The sequence below is a fragment of the Lipotes vexillifer genome, unplaced genomic scaffold (genome assembly GCF_000442215.2).
Source record: "Lipotes vexillifer unplaced genomic scaffold, Lipotes_vexillifer_v1.1 scaffold462, whole genome shotgun sequence".
NCBI lineage: Eukaryota > Metazoa > Chordata > Mammalia > Artiodactyla > Lipotidae > Lipotes > Lipotes vexillifer.
In genome coordinates, this window is record NW_006770402.1 from 1430845 (window position 1) to 1453243 (window position 22399).

General features: G+C 32.8%; 1 protein-coding gene across 13 annotated transcripts in view; it reads left to right on the top strand.

Moving 5' to 3' along the window:
* Positions 1 to 1576: 1576 nt before the first annotated feature.
* The window catches only part of ADGRL3 (adhesion G protein-coupled receptor L3), a 588406-nt gene continuing 567583 nt past the window's right edge, over positions 1577 to 22399 (top strand). For 6 of the 13 annotated variants that reach the window (XM_007446078.1, XM_007446073.1, XM_007446080.1 and 3 more), the window contains exons 1-2: positions 1577 to 1793; positions 20104 to 20307. In XM_007446078.1, coding sequence (XP_007446140.1) covers positions 1721 to 1793; positions 20104 to 20307 — 277 coding nt within the window. In that variant the 5' untranslated portion in view covers positions 1577 to 1720. The remainder of the gene's footprint in view (positions 1794 to 20103; positions 20308 to 22399) is intronic. The other 7 variants (XM_007446082.1, XM_007446076.1, XM_007446084.1 and 4 more) reach the window with 2 other exon arrangements.

The following is a 22399-nucleotide window of genomic DNA, read 5'->3' on the forward strand; positions in this document are numbered from 1 at the left end:
GAGCCTGTCTGTACAATAGTGACTCAATAAATATTTTTGGCTTGATTTATCAAATGGTCTTGCTTCTTACACAACCACATTAAAAAGTATGAGTAGGATAAAACTGAAAAGTAATGAGATGTATAATAACTGTTAAGATATATAGCACTTATTACATACTGTTCTGGGCAATACATGTTTTTATGTATTGTATATAACTAAAATGACAATTTTTAGCTTATTTAATGTTCATATAACCATATGAATTAATATTACTCCCCCACCATTAGCAGATAGGAAACCAAGGAACCGAGGGCTTAAATGACTTGCCCAAGGTCTTAGTTCTAGTAGAGCTAGTAATTGAAATTGGGTTGTCTTGCTTCAGAATCTGTGCTCTGAATTACCATGCTATGAATAGTGGTGCCAGAGATTCAGATAAATCTGTGTAATTTTGCCTTATAACAAAGGCAACTACTTCAAAAATACTTTGGAATGTGTTTTGGTAGAATGAGGCTTAATACAATCCTCAGTATACTCTCTCTATTTTGAATATTCCTTCCCAGAAAAATTTTAAACTTATACTCAAAATGTGGAATGATTTTAAATATATACCATTCACTTGAATAGAAAATAGAAAGAGAGAGAGAGAGAGAAGGAAAGAAGGAAAGAAAAGGAAGATCCAGTTTGCATTTGATCAGTTTTAAAAATGCTCACTGTGATAAACATCTTCAAAATTTGGGTCATGTTCCTTTAGTATTTTCACTTCCTAAGATAAGTCTGTGCAAACTTTAAAGAGGGGGCAGCTATATCAGTTTGGTTCAGTAAAATAACTTTACAATGCTAACAATTTTTAATGTCTTCCATATGCACTTAACACTTTTAAGCCAGATTCCTTATTTTAAGTTGTAAGATCCTGGAGGATAGGTTGCATGTTTTACTCAGTATTCTATTCTATGTTCCTAGCACAGTGCTTTGTATTTCAGCGGACACTCAATAAACTTCTGTTGAATGAATTGATTATGATTGAGCATAATTAATTAACATAACTCTATAATTTTCACAAATTTAATTATAAAAATATTTAGAAAAGTAATATAGTTAATATGTGGAATGATTTCTGAATGATTATTAGGGCCTGGAATGAAAGTAAGACTCATGCATTTAACTTTGTTTAAACACACAGTAATGGTAATGAATGATTTCTTTTCTTTTTTTACTTTCTATTATTAGTAAAAATTATATTTGTGGAAAATGTTTACACAGAGTTAAGTACCAAATCTATTTAAACACATTAACAAATTATACAAACTAATCATGAATTATTATACAAATGAGTATAGTATATTTATACTGCTTTGTCCAGCGAGACTGAATTATTTGTTTCAGTCAGTTTGGGGGCTGGGAAGTAAACACTGTGCTACTACATGCATAAATAATGTACCTTAGGTTACTTACTTATTTTTATACATGATGCATGTATTCATTAAAATGAAGAAGGGAGACAGTATACAGATGTTCTATTCAGGAAGGAAATTTTCAAGGAAATGAGAAAACCTATATTTGATAACCCTTTTTCTTTCTTATTTGCAGGATTCAGATTGGGGATATTGGTGTTTCTGTTTTGAAGAATACTTCCTTTTGAGCTTTTTTTTGTTTTTAATCATCGGTCTTGGACTACAGAAGAATCAGAAAGACACTTCTTTTGTTTCAAGTTTGGAACACTCACTCTTGAGGCACTCTCATGCCTGAGAACATTACCATGTGGCCATCACAGCTACTAGTCTTCCTGATGCTCTTAGCACCGATAGTTCATGGTAAGACCTTTAAGTATATTTTTGTGTGATGCTTAATGTTGTCTTAGTTGTTTACACTAGACCCTTTCTTCTTAATTTTTGCTCAATGATTTTGCAGCTTTTGCCTACCATATATTAATAGCAGTAAGTAATGTACCTTAAGCTGCAATAAATAGGATTTCGAGTTTGATTTCTTAAAATACCATTTAAAATGTATATCTGAGCAAAGTTTTTAAAAAAACTAATGCATGTTTTATTCTTTGTTTTACCACACTTAAGGAATATCATCTGAATTATTAACTATATCATTTATTGTGAATTATTTTTATTTACATATTTTTGTAGGTAAAATAACTTTTAATACAGTAAGTATGCACATTTGAAAGAAAACACTCCAAAAATCTACCTTCCTGAACCAAGTAATCATTTGTTTCTGAGTGTTTACTACTCTCCTCAATCTTTAACAAACAGAATAAAAATTAAACCTCTCATTAAAGCAAAATTCTCACATCCCTTTCGATGCAAAAAAAGGGAAAAAACCAACAACATCAAAATGATATCAACATATGCAGAAAGGTATTTTTCTTGAAACATGCTAATATACTCATAAAAGACTGTGTTCTTTGTTCATTTAGACAGCTTGGTATTTATAACATGAGTATGATAGTTAAGAAATGATCTCCCTTTGCAAATTTTATAAAACATATAATTATTCAATAAATAAGCAAGACAAATTCTGTACCACTTAGTACAATATTCACGGGATCTCTCTAAAAATTGGCAAATTAAAGTCTATATATATATGTTCCTTTTCCACAATTTAAAGTTTTCTACTAATTATCATTGGTTTTGCACTAAGGTGAAAATGGCATAATATAGTCACTATCTCATACATTAATGGTAATTAGAACAAAGAAAAAGGGACACAGCTGTATTTGCCACTGCTTAGAAGGTCTCCCAATATTATAGTTTAGCAAGCAGCTGAAAAGCATTTTTAGCCTCTTCAGCTCACTTTTGGTTTTTAATTGACTACAGGGATCTATTGTAGTTCGTCAGTGATGTGAATCCGAATTTGGCTCATATATAAGTTTCAACATGAATTCTGCATTCTGCTGTCAGTATAAAAACTGGATATGATCACTTCTCTCTTGACATTTTCCCTAAAGTTCCCCTGATTTAACACCTTTATTTCTAACAAATCGCTATATGATAGTGTTTTTTTAAAAAATGAAAGTAAAATTATACCACCATCTACTTTTAAACAATGTAAATTTGTCAGATATTTCAAAATTTTTCCTTAATTCTTATATTGATGTAGCACTTACATATTCACATACTTGGGCACATATAACATTTTGTGATATGGGACAGTATAAGAATTATACAGCTTTAAACAAGTGCTTTTCTGATTATCTGTATATCTAAAGATGATTCTAATTAGGTTTTTAGATGTTATAAAAACACCTCACTCATAAGGTTACTTTGAAGATTAAATAAATAGCATATGTAAAGAATCTAGCACAGTGCCTGACAGATATTAAGTGACTGAACACATTAATTTCCTTTATCATACTATCTGCCCCTCCAGTTTATTTTTGTTCCAGTAAATTGTAACAACTAGGAATTAGCTAACCCTGAGAACTTTTCCATTTGATGTTGATATTCAGAAAAAAAAAATAGAAAAACTCTATGTACAAGTCAAGTTTAAAAAGTCAGTCTAAAATTGCACTGTTAGAGCAAGGTAGGTTAAAAATAGCAGAAATAGATATTGTAAGAAAGACTCCCTTTTCAGAGGTGAAATTTCTGGTCTCCAAAAACTGACACCTACTGTGTATTTCAGTGGGCCCCAAACATGGCTGAGCCTTAGATCATAGGTCTTGAGTTAAGGCCTGTACTGAACACACATACACACACACACACAAACACACACACACAGTCTCTCCAAGTAACTCTGAGAAGTATTTAAAAACTCCTGATAGGGCACAGAGAATATTGAGCCTGGTATATAAAAAATATAAAACATTTTGGCTAAAAAACTAAAGTAATTCTTTCCATTGGATGTGAACTACCTTATATTATCTTGACTTTGAACCATATCACGATAAACAATATAGAAGGGTTCCACTTATAAACTTTATTCTTATTACCTTGTGTAAGTATTTTAAAACTTCACACCAGAGAAAATGCAAATCAGTTTTGTCTGCCTTCCATAGGAGGCTTTCTCCATTGCCTTTGTGATACCACTTCGGGCTTGTAAATAAAGGGCTTCACTTGAGCAGCCTTTTGGAATCCAGCATGCTCATAAACAGAGGAGTGTGTGTACCTTTGAGCAGTGATGAAATCTAATAGGATAGGCATTTTTAGAGTCCCATATAGCTTAGAGTCCCAGTCCTGGCTTAAAGGAATACCATATAGCTCGAAACCTTAGAGGACTGAGGTAAAGTGGATGTCTCAGTTGTAGAAGTACTCTTGTTTCCAAAACGTCCCCCAATAGCATCTCTGCCTACTGCTGTTGAGCTGTCTAGCTTCATTTGTCCTTGAGACCATAGAGAATTAACTTTTCTGGGTATCACCCGAATTGCTGGCCTTTTCTCCAGAGTAAATAATAATGATGACTATAAATTCTGTAGCCATAAACTTTAGAGGTATTGGTACAATTAATTATCACAACATTCTCATGGGTTTAATGTTATTTATTATTATCATCATTATCATTAACTTCTTATAGTAAAATCCAAGTGGCAAAAGAACTTGACTAAAGTTGCACATGAGACCCAGAGAGGTTTTAAAACAAAGGACTTAGCTTCTTAAGCTCTGGTCTTAATGCCAGTGGATAATCAGTAACTATCAAGGCCATTCTTCCCTACAGAAAAATCCCACCTCAACTACTCTGGTCCTTTGCGAGCAGATAAGGCAGAAAGGTAGATTACCTGCTTCTTCCATGTTCTGGGCACAGACAGACTGGGATTTGAAGTCTAACAACCTGAGATAAAATTTCAGCTGTACTGCTTACAAGCACTGTAACACTGTTACCTGGTAAACTAGTTAACACATGTCATTTATCATAGACTATGAGCCAGAAAACTGTGCTAGTTGCTAAAGGTAAGGTAGTGAACAAAATATTCTTAATTTTTCCCTCAAGCTTATAGTAACTTAAACATTTGTAAACCTACTTCTCATCCGCAAGAATGAACACTTACTCCACGTGCGGTTATTTTAAGAAATTGATGGAATGATATGTGAATAGTTTCTAACATAGTGCTTGGCATTCAATAAATCTTTATATTTTATTTTCCTAGCCCTAACTACCTTGAAATAGAACTAAACCTCTCAGCATTACATAAGGAAAATGCGTAATTATCATTATTCTTACCCTGATAATTGAAATCTTTTGCTACTTGGACCTCAGCATTTAAGTTTTGCCAGAAAATTTTAATACTAGTATCTAAACAAAATTATTATCAAACTGATATATATATATATATATATGTATATATATATATAAAAAGGCTTAGTATATAATTGTCAGTATATAATAATATAGTATATAATTGTCAATTGTCAGTGGTAGTAGTATATAATTGGTAGTATATAATTGTCAGAGAAGCATTTTTTGCATGATTTCTACATGGGTAAAATTAGAAACTAAGCTCAAGAATTAATTCTGAATAATGTTTACATTAGTTGAATAATCTCCCACATCATCCTAGAAAGTCTGGCCAGTGTTTTGTATAGGAAAACAAAATTAATTAGTATATTCACATTGTGTGTGTATATGTGTATATATATATACACACACACAATTTTAAAATTAAGAAATGTCTCTAGTTCTGTGTTTATCTGTCCATATTTTATGTCTCTGTGTACCTCTGTATTTCTCTTTTTCTGTTTACCATGACTGTGCCCCCTTCTTGTACAAGCATAAAATCATTATCTATAATGCAATGAGACCTGGCAGAAGTAAAGAGAAGCAGCTAAAGCAGGTGGCCAGTTCTTTGCTGTCAACTAATGTAGTGTTGCATGAAGATAAAAGTTTTTTTGTTCTATTGATCTTGTTGGGAGCAAGAGAAAAAGGGGGAATCGGAGAACAAAAATCAAGTGATAACATGGGCACCTGGGACTCATCCTTATTGGCAGTAAAGCAATATGCTTCAGTGTAGGACCTGGACTAGGACATCTGGTCCTGGGAGGGATGTCACACAAGCCACAATGGGTTGGGAGTTGATTGGGGTGCTCAAATATTTTAACTGCATCTCATCTTAATTAAACTGTGTTTAGAAACTGTCACAATTAAAAAGATAGAAAACAGGATCATTGGAGCTTACTGTGTGCTAAAGGGAACAACGTTTTTTATGGTACCTTTGCAGAAAAAAGTAGAATTAAAAAAAATTCTTCTGTGACCACCATATGTGTACTTTTTTCTGCAAGTCTATTTTTTTGTCATTAAAGTTGAATGTATATTTATATGTTAATGGACTTTACAGGCAAACCTGCTCTTTATTATGTCCAAGAAGTTAATTATTATAAACAGTTCTTAGTAGGGACAAAACAATGATCAAACGCATATATATTTCGTATTCTATGTTTTTATGTAATTTGCATTTTATTATTAACTATTTTTAGTTATAGTAATATTTAATGTGTCAGTGGTTTAAAATAATAATTTAAAATATTTTTTAACCTCTAATAAAATGTAAAGCTTGAGAAAGGACAAAATTACATTTTATAACACAACATATTACCGTATAATTTTTTTATGAAGTCATGTTTTATTAATTGTGAAAAAGACAGGTTGACTTCTAAGCTCTGCTTAACTTTGTTATTTTTAGAAATTAATCATCCTTTAAATGTTTATAATGTTTTCCAGCCTAGGCAGTTTGTCATACTTGCAGTAATATCACTTTTTATGGTCAAATATGTTATACAGAAAAATCTTTGTCATTATCATGTTATATGAGGTTACTGCGAACACATCCAACACCATCTACATTAGCCACTCGGTACTGAAATTCAAAATATATATTTCGAAAGTTAACTATGCAATCTCTAATATCACAATATTTACTACAAATATGCATGCCTGACAGCTTTCCTTTGTAAGAATGTGTTTAGGAGCCTGCAGGTTGGCAACTGGGAAATAGTTTTATTTTGCCTTTGCACTTGCAAAACATGTTATATGTGAATTTTATTGTAGTAATACTCTATGAGTAACACGGGTATACCTTGAGAATAAAATAACATTTTTTATTTTCAGATTTTATGTACTGTGACTATTTGGGGGGTTTAGGATCATATTTTTTTGTATTTCTTGGCTTTGGGGTGGACTGTGACTGCACTAGGTTGGTCATCATACACTTGATGTTGAATGAATTTCAAAGTATTTTGATATATAATATATAAATAACTAATTATCTGTTTTCCTCTTCTTTGCATTGCTATTTACTTTCATTCTCAATGTTAAGAATAGTTCTCTTATATTTATAATTTAATATAAATAGCCATAGTGCATTTTTCATACATTTATTTCCTCCATTCTGATTGGGAAATGATTACTTAATGACCAAATAAAAAATTGCAATGCAATAGGAAAGAGTCTCATTGATTTGTCATGCAAATAAGACACTCTATATTATATTGTGATCTGTTTTAATTCGACAATATAGAATAAGGCCCTATTGAAACATAGGGTTAATTCATTCTCTAGTTCATGTTTTTAATTGATGAATTGAAAATAAACTATTTACATTTTAATACTTATATTTTTGTTTTATTTGAATCTATATTTGCCCTATATTACCATCATGGCAGAATTAGTTTCTTTAAATAAAGAAAATTGTATTCCTATCAGAAAAAATATATATGAAGGATTTGATCAAATAAGCTAGGCTAGCTAAGGATTTGCAAGAGAAATATGCTAGTTGTACTTACAAAAGTAATAGATAGATATCTTTGTACAAAAATAGATTCTTACAATGACATTTGATAAGCTTCCAGTGTTTATTTCATTTACACATATTATAGTTTGTGGTGATTTGACTGTTGAGAAGTCAAGGTTGTAGCTTACTGTTAGAGCACAAGAACATAGTCTCATGTATTTTTTTGTTTGTCATTACCAGTGTCTCCTACTTTATTGTCAAAGTAATTCTCCTCATACAAATTTAGATCAGAAAGAAAAAATCCAATAATCCCATGACTCAGTGGTATAATTAATATTAATGCTTGTTAGAGTTTTTTTTGCAGTTCTGTGTATGCACATTTTTAAAAAAATTGGAATAATGCTAGAAATAAAAGTTATATTTTAAATTTTGACTTAACCTTAAAATTCAGACATTTCTAGCATCTTATTAAAGTTTCAAAAAATTATGATAACGTGTCATATGAATGAACCGTTGTTTAACCATATGTTGAGGTCTCAGCATTGAAGGTCATTGATATATTGCCATTACAAATAGCAGTAAAATGGAACACGGTTGTATATAAAATTTGACTGCATCTTTGTACCCCTAGAAGAAAATCTCAAGATATGGAAAGTAAAAGAATGATTCATTTTTAGGTTAATTAATAATTACTTAATAATTAATAATAGTGAATAACTTAATACTATCTAAAATGAATGCTAGTAAATGATCAATACAGCCTTGCTTGTTATCATGACAGTTTGTTTAAAACAATTCCACAAATTTTGGCTACTATAAAAATGAAGAAAATATAAGTAAGAAGAGTAAATATTCAAATATTAAGATATAATTATTATTTGTAGGAGTATAATGAGGTACTCAGAAAATTCAAGAAATAATAACTTTCCCAGAATTAATGGGAGCACTGATTTCAGGTGTATGATTCAAACATACATATATGATTCCATCAAAACAGCAATGAAATGCCTGAGTTACTTAGGAAGTATCATAGCAGGAACTACATGGAACCTATGAGAAGAAAAATGTGAAACTTACTGGGAGTTATAAAAGAAGACATGCAATATACCGTGTTCCTAGATGAAAAGACTAGGAATAGCAAAATTCTAAGTTATTTCCAAGTTAATTCATATATATGTTCACACACTGCATTCAGAGTACTGATGTGAGCTCTTCTATGTAGAAATTCAACAAAATTATTCTAAAAAATATATATAGAGAATATTAAACAAAAGTTAATAGGAAATGAAAAGAGTAATAGGATGACATAAATTGAACATAAATATATATATTATGAAAGTACAGTAATTAAGATAAAGTCTCAAAATTAGGCAAATTGATCAATTGTAAGAGAGATCCCTGAAACATTACTGTACTCTGTATGTTTGTGGTGTAATTTGATAGGAATGAGTCCTCAGAAAATCAAATATCTAAGACAAGAAGTAGTCAAATAGGGATCCAATCAACTGTGTGTGTGTATGTGTGTGTGTGTGTGTGTGTGTGTGTGTGTGTGTTTCCAATTATATATTATGAAATTTCTGGAGAAAGAAATTTGAGTTACCTACTTTAATTTCCATTGTTTTTTTTTTTTTTGCTGTACGCGGGCCTCTCACTGTTGTGGCCTCTCCCTTTGCGGAGCACAGGCTGCGGACGCGCAGGCTTAGCGGCCATGGCTCATGGGCCCAGCCGCTCCGCGGAATGTGGGATCTTCCCGGACCGGGGCACGAACCCGCGTCCCCTGGAGTTGCATCGGCAGGCGGACTCCCAACCACTGTGCCACCAGGGAAGCCCTAATTTCCATTCTTGAATAATGTATTAGATAGGATAAACTTCGGCTGTAGTCACAGTAGATGCCAAAATGAATAATGGATTCTAGAGAATATTTTCTTGTTCACCAAGCATTCCAAGGCAGGTGTTTCTGGTTGTGTGTGTGTGTGTGTGTGTGTGTGTGTGTGTGTGTGTGTGTGTGTGTGTGTGTGGGGGGGGGCTGGGAGGATGCCTTTTTCTTGTTCTCACAGTTATTCAGAGACCCAGTCTGATTTTGGAACAAGGGTTCCAAAATCTTTCTGAGGCTCATTGCCATTCTTGTCTACAGGAAGGAAGAACAAGCATTGGGAAGATTCCAATGGAAGGTTTTTATGGATATGCTTGGAAATAGTGCACTTTACTTTTGCTTCCATTTTCATTAATTAAAACTCTTCCTCATAGCCACATTTATAAATGAGTCAGAAAAGCATAGTCCTCTTGTGATAAAGGAAGAAGAAAATATTTATAAAAGATGCCATGTGGTTTTTTAAAAAAACTAGATCTGATGCACGAACATCTTTTTTAATGTATAAATGGGGATTTAAAAATATCTTTATTGATTTATATTTCACATACCATAAAATTTACCCACTTAAAGTGTTTACTTCAGTGAATTTTAGTGTATGCATAGTTGTGCACCCATCACTGAATCAATTTTAGAATGTTATCAGTTCTCCAAAAAGAAATTCTGTACCCATTAATAGTTGTACCCAGTTTCCCTTTCTTCCCAGTCCCTGGCGACCACTAATCAATGTCTCTATGGGTTTGCCTATTGTAGACATTTTGAATAAATGGAATCATACAATTTTTTATCTTTTGCAACTTGCTTCTTTCATTTAACATAATAAATTTAAAATTTATTTATATCATAGCATGAATCAGTAGTTAATTCTTTTTTGTTTCCAAATAACAATCTATTGTATGAATATACCACATTATATTTATTAGTTGATGGAAATTTAGATTATTCCTACTTTTTGGCTAATTTGTGTGTTGCTGTTATGAAAATTCATGTACAGGTTTTTGTGTGGACATGTTTTCACTTCTTGGGTATACACCTAGGAATGGAATTGCTGAGTCATGATAACTATATTTAGCATTTTGAGGAACTGCTAAACTATATTTCAGAGTAGTTGCACAGTTATACATTCCAAACGGCAGTATGAGGGTTCTCGCATTCTCACTCGCACTTGTTATTGTCTGTCCTTTTTCTTTTAGCCATTCTAGTAAAGATGAAGTAGTATCTCATTGTAGTTTTTTTCTTTTTTTTGACAAACTGCATTAAATTTTTTTTTATTTTTGCTATATAGTAGGTCCTTTTTATTTATCTGTTTTAAATATAGTAGTGTGTACACATCAGTCCTAAACTCCCAGTCTTGATTTGTATTTCTTTAATAAATAATGTTGAGCTTCTTTTCATGTACTCATTGGCCATTTGTATTACTTACCTGAAGAAATATTATTTAATCATTTCTCAATTTTTATTGTTGATTTGTAAGCTTTCTTAAATATCGTTTTTAGAAAATGCCACAGGATATCAATGTTAGAATACATTTAGATTTAAGAATTCTTTAGATTGCATTTTGTAAAAGAGGCTTTTTGCCTGGATTTAGCCACTTAAATCTCATCTATTTTAAATTCACTTTGAAATCATATATCGGTTGTCTAGCCCCACTCCATCTCCTCTTTTGCTTACATATTTGATTCCTAAAAATAGTTCATTAATCTGCTTTCTTTTTATGATGGCAAAAACTAGTAATTGACAATGATTGAAACTTTATTCTGAGATGTGAACTGTATAGTGGTGAATTATAAACAAAACAGCAAGGTAATTCATTGGGTTCTTCTATTTAGTTTCCAATTACTCCTCCTTAAGAAAATAGTAAAGAACATTAAGCTTTAATTGTAGTGGCCAGAAATGTTTCTGTTTTTGTTCTAGTCTGAATTCTTGTCCTTCCAGATTCTGGAAATCCCCCCTTTTCACATCTTTTTGTATCATTGCTCAAGTTATATTATAAATATTGAGTGTTTTATTTCCGTAGACTCGTTTTCTCTGATATGTTCTACAAACAACTCAATACCTCTTTTAATTCATCTCAAGAAATTTAGGCAATTTGTTGTGTCTCTCTATCAAATCTACATATTTTAATTAGTGTCCTCTGTACTCACTCATATCACATCTTTAAACAAACAAACAGAAAAAGATAAGAAATGGAAAAGAACCTGAGGTTCTATATGGAAAGGATCCTAGTAAACTTGCACTATTTCAGCCCATTAGGCATATCTGAAATAGTACTATTTGGGGAGAAAAGATTAGGAGAAAACTAAATAAAGATAATGATTTATAAATGTTAATACTGTGAACAGCTCCTACAGTTTCAAGGAACCCTGAATAAAGGAAGATGTCAGTATTTAGAAAGTAATACTTAAATGAAGCCCAGAAACTGAAATTTAGAGTATTATTCAATCTAAACTCCTTTAGAATCCTAATTTGCATGGTTCTATTGAATGAAGTAGAAGGATTTCAAGCCTTAGAGTCTAATTCCAATTCTATTACTTCCAGGAAACATGACCTTAACCAATTTGAATCACAGTTTCTTTATTTATTAAAGGGGTAATTAGGCCTACTTTGTTATAGTCTGAGGATTAAGTAAAATAATGTACAGAAAGGCCCAAAGCCTCACACATTTAATCCTGTGAAAATGTGGTCATTAAAACATACCTTTAGGAATTAGAACTAAAAACCAAATGACCTGGATAGTAAGCAAAATTTAAAATACAACACCATCTTGGGTCACTTACTTTCCATAGTGGTTTTCAAAGACTGCATTGTATATTCTTAATCCCCAAATGTGACAGTTTCTCTGATTATGAGCCTACACATTTGTACACACATTCCATCATTATATTCAGGACTTACCCACTGGACTGTAACTAAGTCTTTAATGAGTTACTAATGAACATCTTAAGCTTAGATCAGCAAAAAAAAAAAAGTTAGAGTGTTGAAAAGCTATTCATAGTTAAGCCTGTTGCTTTTAATTAGACTATAAGCCCAATCAAATTTCCTGTCTTCACTATTCTTCCCAGGTTTGAAGAAATTGAGTAACGAGTGACAGATGTACCCTTACTTTGATATTATTAGTTTAATGTGAAGTTAAAGGGGCTAAATTAGAGAAATCATTGCTTATTAAATACAAAGATAAAAGAATATGCAAAATTAAAATAGCATTTTACGATTCATTTTTTTCCTGGACTCAGATGACTTCAAAACCGATTAATTTTGTTGTTGCATTAAGAAATAACAGATGACATGAGGATAAAAGATCCAGATATGATTAGACCATGTAGAGGAAAAAAACCCCTCTATATTTATAAAAGAAAAAACAGCTTTCACACTTTACTTCTCTCCAGGCTGTTAGAGATACTAGGAGAGTAGTGATCATAGACACTACCTGAATTATATTACGACTATTCTTTTCTGTAGCGCTTGTTACAAATCAACATCGTGGTGACTATTTAGCAATGATCCTTTTTAAAAAAATTCCTTTTGACAGTGAAGTTGGTGAAACCGTGCAAACTTTAAGGGCACATGATTTAATAATGCAGACAGGTAATACATAAAATTCAAAACAACAGGCTGGTATGATGCTCCCTCCAAGGAACACTACATATTTGCTTAAAAGGGTGCCTTTTATATTAGTCACAATGGCTCAGGCCAGTGGGAAGTGCTGTGATAGCCCAGATGTTTTATGGGCTACAGGCTGTTGTTAGAGGCAGGCTTGTTGTCATGGCTCTGCACAAAGATTAAAAACCACTATGCCAATTTTTAAAAGTAGGTGTCCAATAATAATTACACTCTGTGTATATATCATCAACATAATATAATCGATCGTTTTGACTTGTGAGCCTGTTAACATATCAGCTTTCTTGTGAACCAGCATTTAGACGTTCTTTTATTATGTGTATTGAAGAGGGGGTGGAGGGGTAAAAGTCTCTTATTACCAAAAAAAGTACATAAAAAGTTTTCATTCTTCTCAACTACCTTCAGAGATGCCAGTTATGGTTAACTTAGGATGGGGAGAGAGAACTCACTAATGAGACAGATCTCTGTCAAAATATGTATGGTTTTGCTGTTTTCTCCCCACATGTCGAGTACAATTGGCAACGTGATTAAGAAAAGTGCCCCATTACTACAGTTATAAAGCTTTTTAAAGAAATTATTTACAACATTCTGAAAGCACATTTTCTATACCATTAAAATTTTAATATCCTTTAAGAGGGGAGTAGAGGGAGGGAAGTTAAAAGAAAATCCGTAATTTCCAAAGAATAAATTCCAGAATTTTCCTTTTGTTATCATGAATTGAAATCTGTTTGCATTATGTTTACAAAGAGGCAGGTGTTTTTAGTTTGAAAAAAAAGCTATTAGTTATCACTCTTCTGAGGAACAAGATATGTAATAGGCATTTTATTTAATTCGAATGAAAATAATGTCTTTTTGTCAGAAACTGATTTTTTTTTTACAAATTTACATCAATAGCAAAAATCTTACTCTGCTTACTCATTTTAACAAATGTTTGAGATATTTACATTACAATATTGCAATCTAGGCAACCATTACAATGAATAAGCCACAATTTTTCTTCTATGTTTAAAACATGGAAGATGCCATACATGAAAGACAATTAAAAATAATCTTTTAATGTTGTTTCTTTTGTTTTTTAACACTAGGAATTAAGTTTCCCTTTAGCTTTATTCATAACAAGTGTTTGCTTCTTCCACTCGTCTCAGGATGTCTTATATAGCTTTACATAACTTGACTGTTCAGTCTTCTGGTGAAAGTTTAGCCATATTATATTTTATTTTACTGTAACAGCTGTGTTGTAGAGAAAAAGAGCAAGGAACCCAGTCTGAAGGGAAAATTGCTTGCCCGCACAGGACATATCAACGCTTCATAAAACAGTTCAGCCCAGAGAAGGAGTCTGTTGAGTTAAATTGAATAATATTCATGTATACTATGAAGGTTGCTTCATCATACATAGGTAGACAATTCATCACTTTGGAGCCATTTTCTTGTAAGACTCAGAATTAAGTCAGATTTTTCTCTATGTTAGAACTTCCATGATGTAATTTCTACTTGGTGGCATCCTTAGTCAGGTGCTTGAATTGGAACTTTTATGACGGTTGTTAGAGATTACTCCCCAGCCTAGAAAGGAATTTTGCAGCTGTTCACACGCACTTCTAGGGAGAAATCAAGAGAGTAGTAATTTATTTATATGGCCAAAATGAAGGTGCTGGGAGAAAGGTAGAGCGTTTCAGGTATGCAAAAGGAAGCAGAATTGGAAAATGACGTTTACTTATAAGAAAAGAAATGAAAGCGGTAGTCTATCTCCCTTTCTCTCTCTTTTCCCTCCTGCTTCCTCCCACCCCTTCCTCCCTCTCTGTATACATAGATAGATAGAGAGATATAGATATGGGACTGAATTGGATTAGATATTCTGTATCAATCAATCATTTGTTGTTATAAGTATTTCAGTATAATTTCTAGCATTTATGTAGCACTTTGCAGTTAGCTGAACACTTTTGCACACACTAGCTCAGCGAATACTCACAACAATCCCTTGAATCATAGGTAGTAGGATCAGTAATTTTAAGATGAACAAATATACTTGGAACCGTCAATCTAATGATGCAGTGACATTTCAAATAGTTGTTAGAAGAGAAACTCAAATCAAAATTCCTTAACCAGCTCATGGAGACTTCTTCCAAAGGCATTTTAATAACCTACTGAGAATTGCCTTATTTCGTAGACCTATGATTTAAATTATAAATAAACCAACCAAATCAGCATATAGAAGAGCGAGCTAGAAACAAAAGAAGAAAACAAAAGAAGTAAAGTTTGTAAAGTTTGATTTAAGGAAAGCAGTATTGTATTTGCTTAAATCTTGGAAATAAAAAAGAAATCAATATTTTAAATGTTTAGAAGATTTAAATTTTAATTTAAAAGTAGATTTAAAATTTTAGATTTTAGTAGAGAATAGAAGGGAAGTAGTGTGAAATTTGGTGCTGATTATATACATAGTGAATAGTTTAGAATAATTATGGGAAGCATGATACCGGGAATGTCATTTGGAAAGCCTGAGCGGTAGGGAAAAGAATTTCCTGTTAAGAAGGATAATTTGAACAAAGGATTTGGCAGGTACATATAGAGAATAAGTTTTGTATTCAAGAGATAATAGTGAAAGGCAGAATTGAATATGTAGGTTAGGGTCATAGCTATAATTACAGTACATACATTACAGTACAGTTAAACCCTGTAAGGCTCATAATTAGCTAATTATTAAAAAGATATGGTAAACTATTACCCCAAAACACAAAGACGAATGACTCGTGAATATGAATGTTCAATCACATGTAACTCTGATAAATAACACTCTGATGATGTCTTGTTGTAAGCATTTCTCTCTCCTTAGAAATATCTTAGTACTGCAGCCCATTGCTCTGTCTAGATTCCAGGCTCACTATTATGATCAATAGATGTTTGGAGGAAGAAGCTGAATAATTGAATTACATCGCTACTCACCTAAGGTGAACAAGGAAATAGAAGCAGTTGAAATTGGTTAGAAACGATGCTTATTTAGTATTTTTATTAATTATAAATCAGTTTTGATCTCTGAAGGCATATATTATTGAAATCTGATATTTTAATATTTATTTCAATTATAAGCTCCACAGATAATATGAAAACTCTGGTACCACCATCACGAATACTTTACCTCTTACATGCTCATTATTTTTCCTTTTCTTCTTGCCTCATATTTACCCACAGCCAATATTCAGGAACTTTGATACTCTGATGGCCTTTGATGTTTGGAGACTACACTTAAACATAGTGGAAATATTTTGATCATTTCAGTAGGTTGTGAAATATTAATTTTGATATTTCATTCTTGCCCACTAGGAAAGCAGAATCAAAGTGTTTAAATAGTAAAAATATCTGAATATGAATTAATTATGTGGACAATTTAAGTATGGCAATAATTTACATTACTTATGATGAACTTTTAATATTATTAATGATTAAAGCAACTCACATTTAAAAAAAAATTAGTGTGTCCCTCTTTTAAAAAAATGAAATCTGAATCAGATATGTAATTTTTTAAGAAGTTAAGAATGAAGTTTTTCTCTCAACAAAGTTTGGAAATGTGGTCTCAAGTAGAGATGGGTGTGGAGCATAAGGGGGATACCTTCCAAGTACAGATAATGTTACAGCATTGTGGGGTATTTTTTCATAGTTAATTTGAAAGAAACCTTTCCCTTATGAATCTGGAGAAGAAAAGAGACATTCAGGATGTGAAGGCTATCTTCAGATATCTGAAGACAAATGCCTTCTAGGAGTAGCTTGTTACGTTTTGCACATAGCCCATTTGTATCAAATTTAGACAAGTGGATGGAGAAGCCAGAGTATAGATATCACACCTTTTTCAACATGAGGAAGGACTTGCTGCTTCAAATGGAATTGGGTGGCTCAAGAACAGAGTGAGTTTGTGATCACTGTCTCCTTGTGTGAAACTTGGAGATTTTTAGCAGGGATGCTCTAAGGGTTATCTATTGTGTGAGTTGAATAATTCTTTCCAGACTTGAGATTCAGTGCTTTTAATGGAATACCAGACTTATAACAGTGATGTTTATCTTGAAGATTTATTTTTATAATAGCTTCAGGAAGAAAAATTAGATTTATATTTATACTTGAGTAAATATTTCCCCAGAATTTATATAATACCTTAAGTATAACATATACAATATTTTTTAAAACAAAAATTAAGATTTTGGCTCTGTTCTAACAACCCTTCTCCATGTGGGCAGTGTAACGTCCCCTCCACTTTTGCTTCCAGTGGTCTGTGACTCTGGTTTCCTTTAATAGAGATGGTCAGTTTAAAAGAGAGGCTGATCTATAGACATATAAGATAATCCAGCTTCATGGAACACCTTGGAATCGAATCTCCTTTAATTTATGAGTAAAAGTCTACTTAACTTCCTGGTATTTTTATTTTCCTCAGTCTTACCACATGGAATTATTTTGTTCTTTGATCCAGATCTATTCTTTCTAGGTCCATAGACTTTGCTTTCTGGTTATAGTTCAAACATTTTTGTCTATTTCTTGCTTAAGCTGAGATTCTTTCATTTAATGCAGGCACTATTATATTTTTCAACTGATGGTGATTCCACTCTATATGCATTTTAAATCAATTATAATTCTCTGCCTACTCTAGCAATTGACCTTTCCTGAAATAATCTCTAATTCAGTAGAGATCATTTTTCCTATGTCTTTTTCCCTATCCTGCCCTAGTCTTTTTTTCCCCAGGAGCTTTATTCAGTATCCTAAACAGATGGTTGATTGTCCCCAAACTAAAAGCCTTACCCAGGTTTACAAAGCCCATGATCTGGCTGTTGCTTACCTTTCTGATCTCATTCCAGATTACTCTTCTCCCAGTCCACTATATACAGCTTCATTGACCATTGTGCTATTTCTTGATCAGACCAAGGTGGTTCCAGCCTGAGGCCTTTGCAGCAGGCTGCAATGCTCTTTACTCCTGATTTTTGTATGACTAGCAACTACCAATATTTTGAGATCTCAGTTTAAATTTTACTCCCATAGATATGTCTTCCATAAAAACCTAAACAGAGTAGCCTTTACATATTACCCTACTTAAACTTTCTATGGTTTACTCATATCTATATTGTATTAAAATTATTTATGTATTTGCATTATTCTCCATCTCCCACACAAGAATGGGTGATTCATTAAAGTAGGTATGTTATCTGTTTTGTTCACCAAAATCTCCAGCACCTAGAAAAGGACCTGGCATATAATGGGAACTCAAAGCATATTTGTTGAATGAATGAACAAGTAAATGCATGTTCCGTCACTCCGAATGCCCTTATATGTTAATTTGGCTGAGGGTGAAATCTCTCAACTTTATTATAACTGAAGCTTGCAAGATAAATAATAGCTTTATAATCTTTTCCTAATTTCCTTCCATAGAGCAGTAAAAAAGGGGTTAGCAAAAACATACCTGTATATATTCATGTAAAAATAATGAAAAATTAGTCACATTGTCATTTTGGATAACAAAGAGAATGATACTTTGGAAGTTAAAAGATCAGAAAAGATGCCACTGGAGGTAATTATTTAGAGATTTAAATTTTCACAGTTTCTTTGGTCTTAAAACTTGTTTCCTTCTTTGACACCTTTTCGTTCACTTGAACTATCAAAGTAGCACTCAGATTACCTCTTGCCTAGATGTTTTAGTACACACACTTTATAATGAGTTTAAATAAAAATGTTGTTTAAGGGTGATGCCTTAAAGTTATATTCTAAACTTTTTCGTTGTAGATGGATTGTTTGACAGATTTCTTAATATAATTTTTTTTCTATAAGAGCTGTATCATTTGTTGTGATTTGGAGGAGAACATGTTTTTCACTTTTAATTTGCGAATATTTTATATATCAAGAAATTGTAGTGCTACTTTATAAACTTACAGTGTTAGAAAGATGATCTGAAATTCTCTTGCTTTATTGAATTTCTTAGTTTCTCTCCTGACTATTTATTGAATGGTAGCCCTATAGCATTATTATCATGTTTTTAATATGCATGTTATAATGTTAAAAATAATTATGTAAAGCAAAATCTTCTTCCTTGTAAAGTCTTTTTCTTTCTGTTAATAGGAACATTTTCATTATCACTCCTATTTATTACGCTACTTGCAATCAGTGTGGAGAAATATGTATCTGTGCCAATTCACCCAAAAAACAAAATCCTGTACTTATATTGTTCTGTTTTTCATATCATGTAATCTATGACTGTTTTGTGAATATTAAAAAATAGTCATGTTTGTGCAATTTTATTTTTTCATTATTGTCTTGGTCTTCCATATTTATTCATTTATGTAATATGTACCATTTGTCAGTAAAATCACTGTGTATGTAAATGGCAAAAATGTATGTATATCCTTTTCACCCTAATGTCCATCACAGACCTTAATATAGCATCTTTCCAAAAAGGTTAAGTGACCTGAAACATATAAATAAATATAAAACAATCCATGTAAGTGTAACAGTACAGCAAACGAAACTAATAAAAAGAAAACCTCTCTGAAACTTTTTCACCCATTACTTTATCAAGCTTTTCGTGTGTAAATATTTAGTTCAATAACCAGTATTTTTATTGACACAGATATTAGTGCCCATAAATTATAACAGAATGCTGTGAATCTTTAACAAATATAAATAATCTTTATATTTTTTCAGGTAGCTTTCTCTGCTTTCAATAACTATATTTAATTTTCTAATCATTGTTAGGAATTAGGATGAGGTTTTTGGCTTACTTAAGATCGTGATTAACTAGGACAGAGTTACACAGTCAGTATCACACTAGCGACTAGGAGATATGATGTCCTCAGCTCCAGGGTTGTCTGTGGGGCCTGGGGTGGTGGAGTCCTGGGCCTATGGCCTGCAGCAGAGAGCAGCCTGGGAATAGCCCCTAGCAGGGCTCCTCTGAGGCCGGCCTGAGCTGAGCGGAGTCTGATGGTGCGCCCTGCGGTCCCCGCAGGTGGCAAGCACAGTGAGCGACATCCGGCCCTTGCTGCTCCACTGCGACATGCTGAGCGCAACCCAGGAGGCGCTCTACCTCCCAGACATCTCCTTCAGCAGCCAGCTGCGGAGCGCGCCACTGCTCATCGTGGACAAGGGCCCCGTGGAGCTGCCAGAGGAGTTCGTGGTCCAGGTGCCCAAGGAGCTCAGATCTCAGCCCAAGGTGCGGCCAGCGGTGGGGAAAGAGGGCTGCGGGTGGCTGGGCAGGGGCTCCTGGGAGGCTCAGCCTCAGGCATTGGCCCAAATATGTCTTCTCATATACTCAGACTCTGCATCCACTCATAGTGGCTGACGTTTGCACTCACTGGTATCCTGATCTGTTGTTGAACAATGCATGCTTGTTCTACATTAGAGCCTCATCACTATCTCAGAACGTTTGACTTTAAATTTCTGATTGGGTTTGAAATATCTTTGCAATATCACAGGAAGTTTACAATTACTCTTAGTGACAATGTCAATGGTTGTAAAATTTGAATGGCTGTAAAAGACACGTTTTAACATTTCTGATCATATGCTTGTTTGAAATAAAATTCACATCAGTGGAAACTACCAAGATTTTTGAGGCGATTATGGTGAAAACATCTTGGTTAGGAATTGTGTATAGTCATCTAAAGCATAAAACCTGATAGAAAAGTGATTTTTACACAAGTAACCTAATTTTCTTATGAAAATGTTGGAAAGTGCTTTATTTAGAATATTATCTCTGCAGCGGGCAAGTACAGTGAGTGACATCCAGCCCTTGAAGTTCCAGTGAGGAATATTATACAATATTTGCACAAAATTCAATACTGGTCTTTTCCTCAATACTTTGTATATATACTTTTTACCTTTATGTAATATTTAGGCAATATAATTTTTCTTTTTACTCACCAAACTCAATACAGATACTCTTATCCCTCTAATTTCCCTCAGGGAATATAATATGTATAATGTAATATAATGTAATATAATATAATATAACATCATAATATACAAGCATTATATAATATTTATATATTCATTAAGTATTTATATAATTATATAAATATTATATTTGTAATTTTCTTTGTGTCTGCAGCATGAAAAAGGCTGAGAAGCATTTGGCAGGTGGAACCATGAGTATCAAGCCTTGTTCCAAAACACACTCACCTCTCCTATAGCATAATTTAATAATTATACAGGAAATACTGGCAAAGGAACATGAAATGTCACTATATTAGCTGAGCTTATCTTCTAAGCCCCATTACAGAACTCCCTGGTAAAATAAGTTGGAATACTGTGTTTTAGTTCAGGGACTAAGGTTAATGCATCACCCTTTGATCAATTTGAGATTTAAGAGACCTGTGAAATTTAAACCTAACTCTTCAATTACTGCAGCCACATAAAAAGAGTAAGTGTGTGGTGACTTTCGCACTCACAGTGGCTCTCTCCACTCAGTCACATTGTTCAATCAGTGGCCTAGAATCTTTCAGTTCAGATTAGCATTTCTTCCCTAGTGGTGATGATTGGGGGGCAGTGGTGGTGGGTAAGTGCATATGTTTCTACAGAAGCATGTGGAATTAACTCCAGTGTGTTTGGAAAAATCAGGTAAAATGTATGGTAAACATTCTTTAAGAACTACATTTTTTTCTTTTCTGTTTTGCTTCGCATTACCATTTCAAACCTGAAATTCTCTAAATTGGGTTCAGTTACATTTTCACAAAATGTGCTTCAGCGGTCACAAAGTTTTCATAATATTGGCTTTTAATTGTAAAATAGTAATATGAAATTAATATTATTTAATTTACCCAATGCATATATGTTCATCAGTTTCTAGTACTAGTGAAGAAGAAATCTAGAAATGAATTTTAATTTTTGAGTAGGTGTTATAAATGTTTAAATGAGCAACTATAACATAAACACACACACACACACATAAACACCTGCTGGCAATTCTGTCTCGTGACAAAAATTTAGAATAGCAGTCAATTAGAATAGTTTTTCCTATAGTACTTTTACTAAGATGTTGGCTGAATTTTTACATTCCCCCACTTTTATAGCTTAATAAGATTTTTCTGTATTACGGGCTTTTACGTTTTGCCACGTATGTGGCAGATTACAGTGTAGTAATGGGATTAAGTTAGGTTTTCTATCAACTTACAAATAGGAAAATTGTGTACTATTCTGTTTTGGACAAAGACGAAAATGAGGGTACAAGGCAACCTCTACGTGATCTTGTAAATGAAGACTGATGTAAATGTCGTGTGATTTTTTTTTTTTTTTTTTTTTTTTTTTTT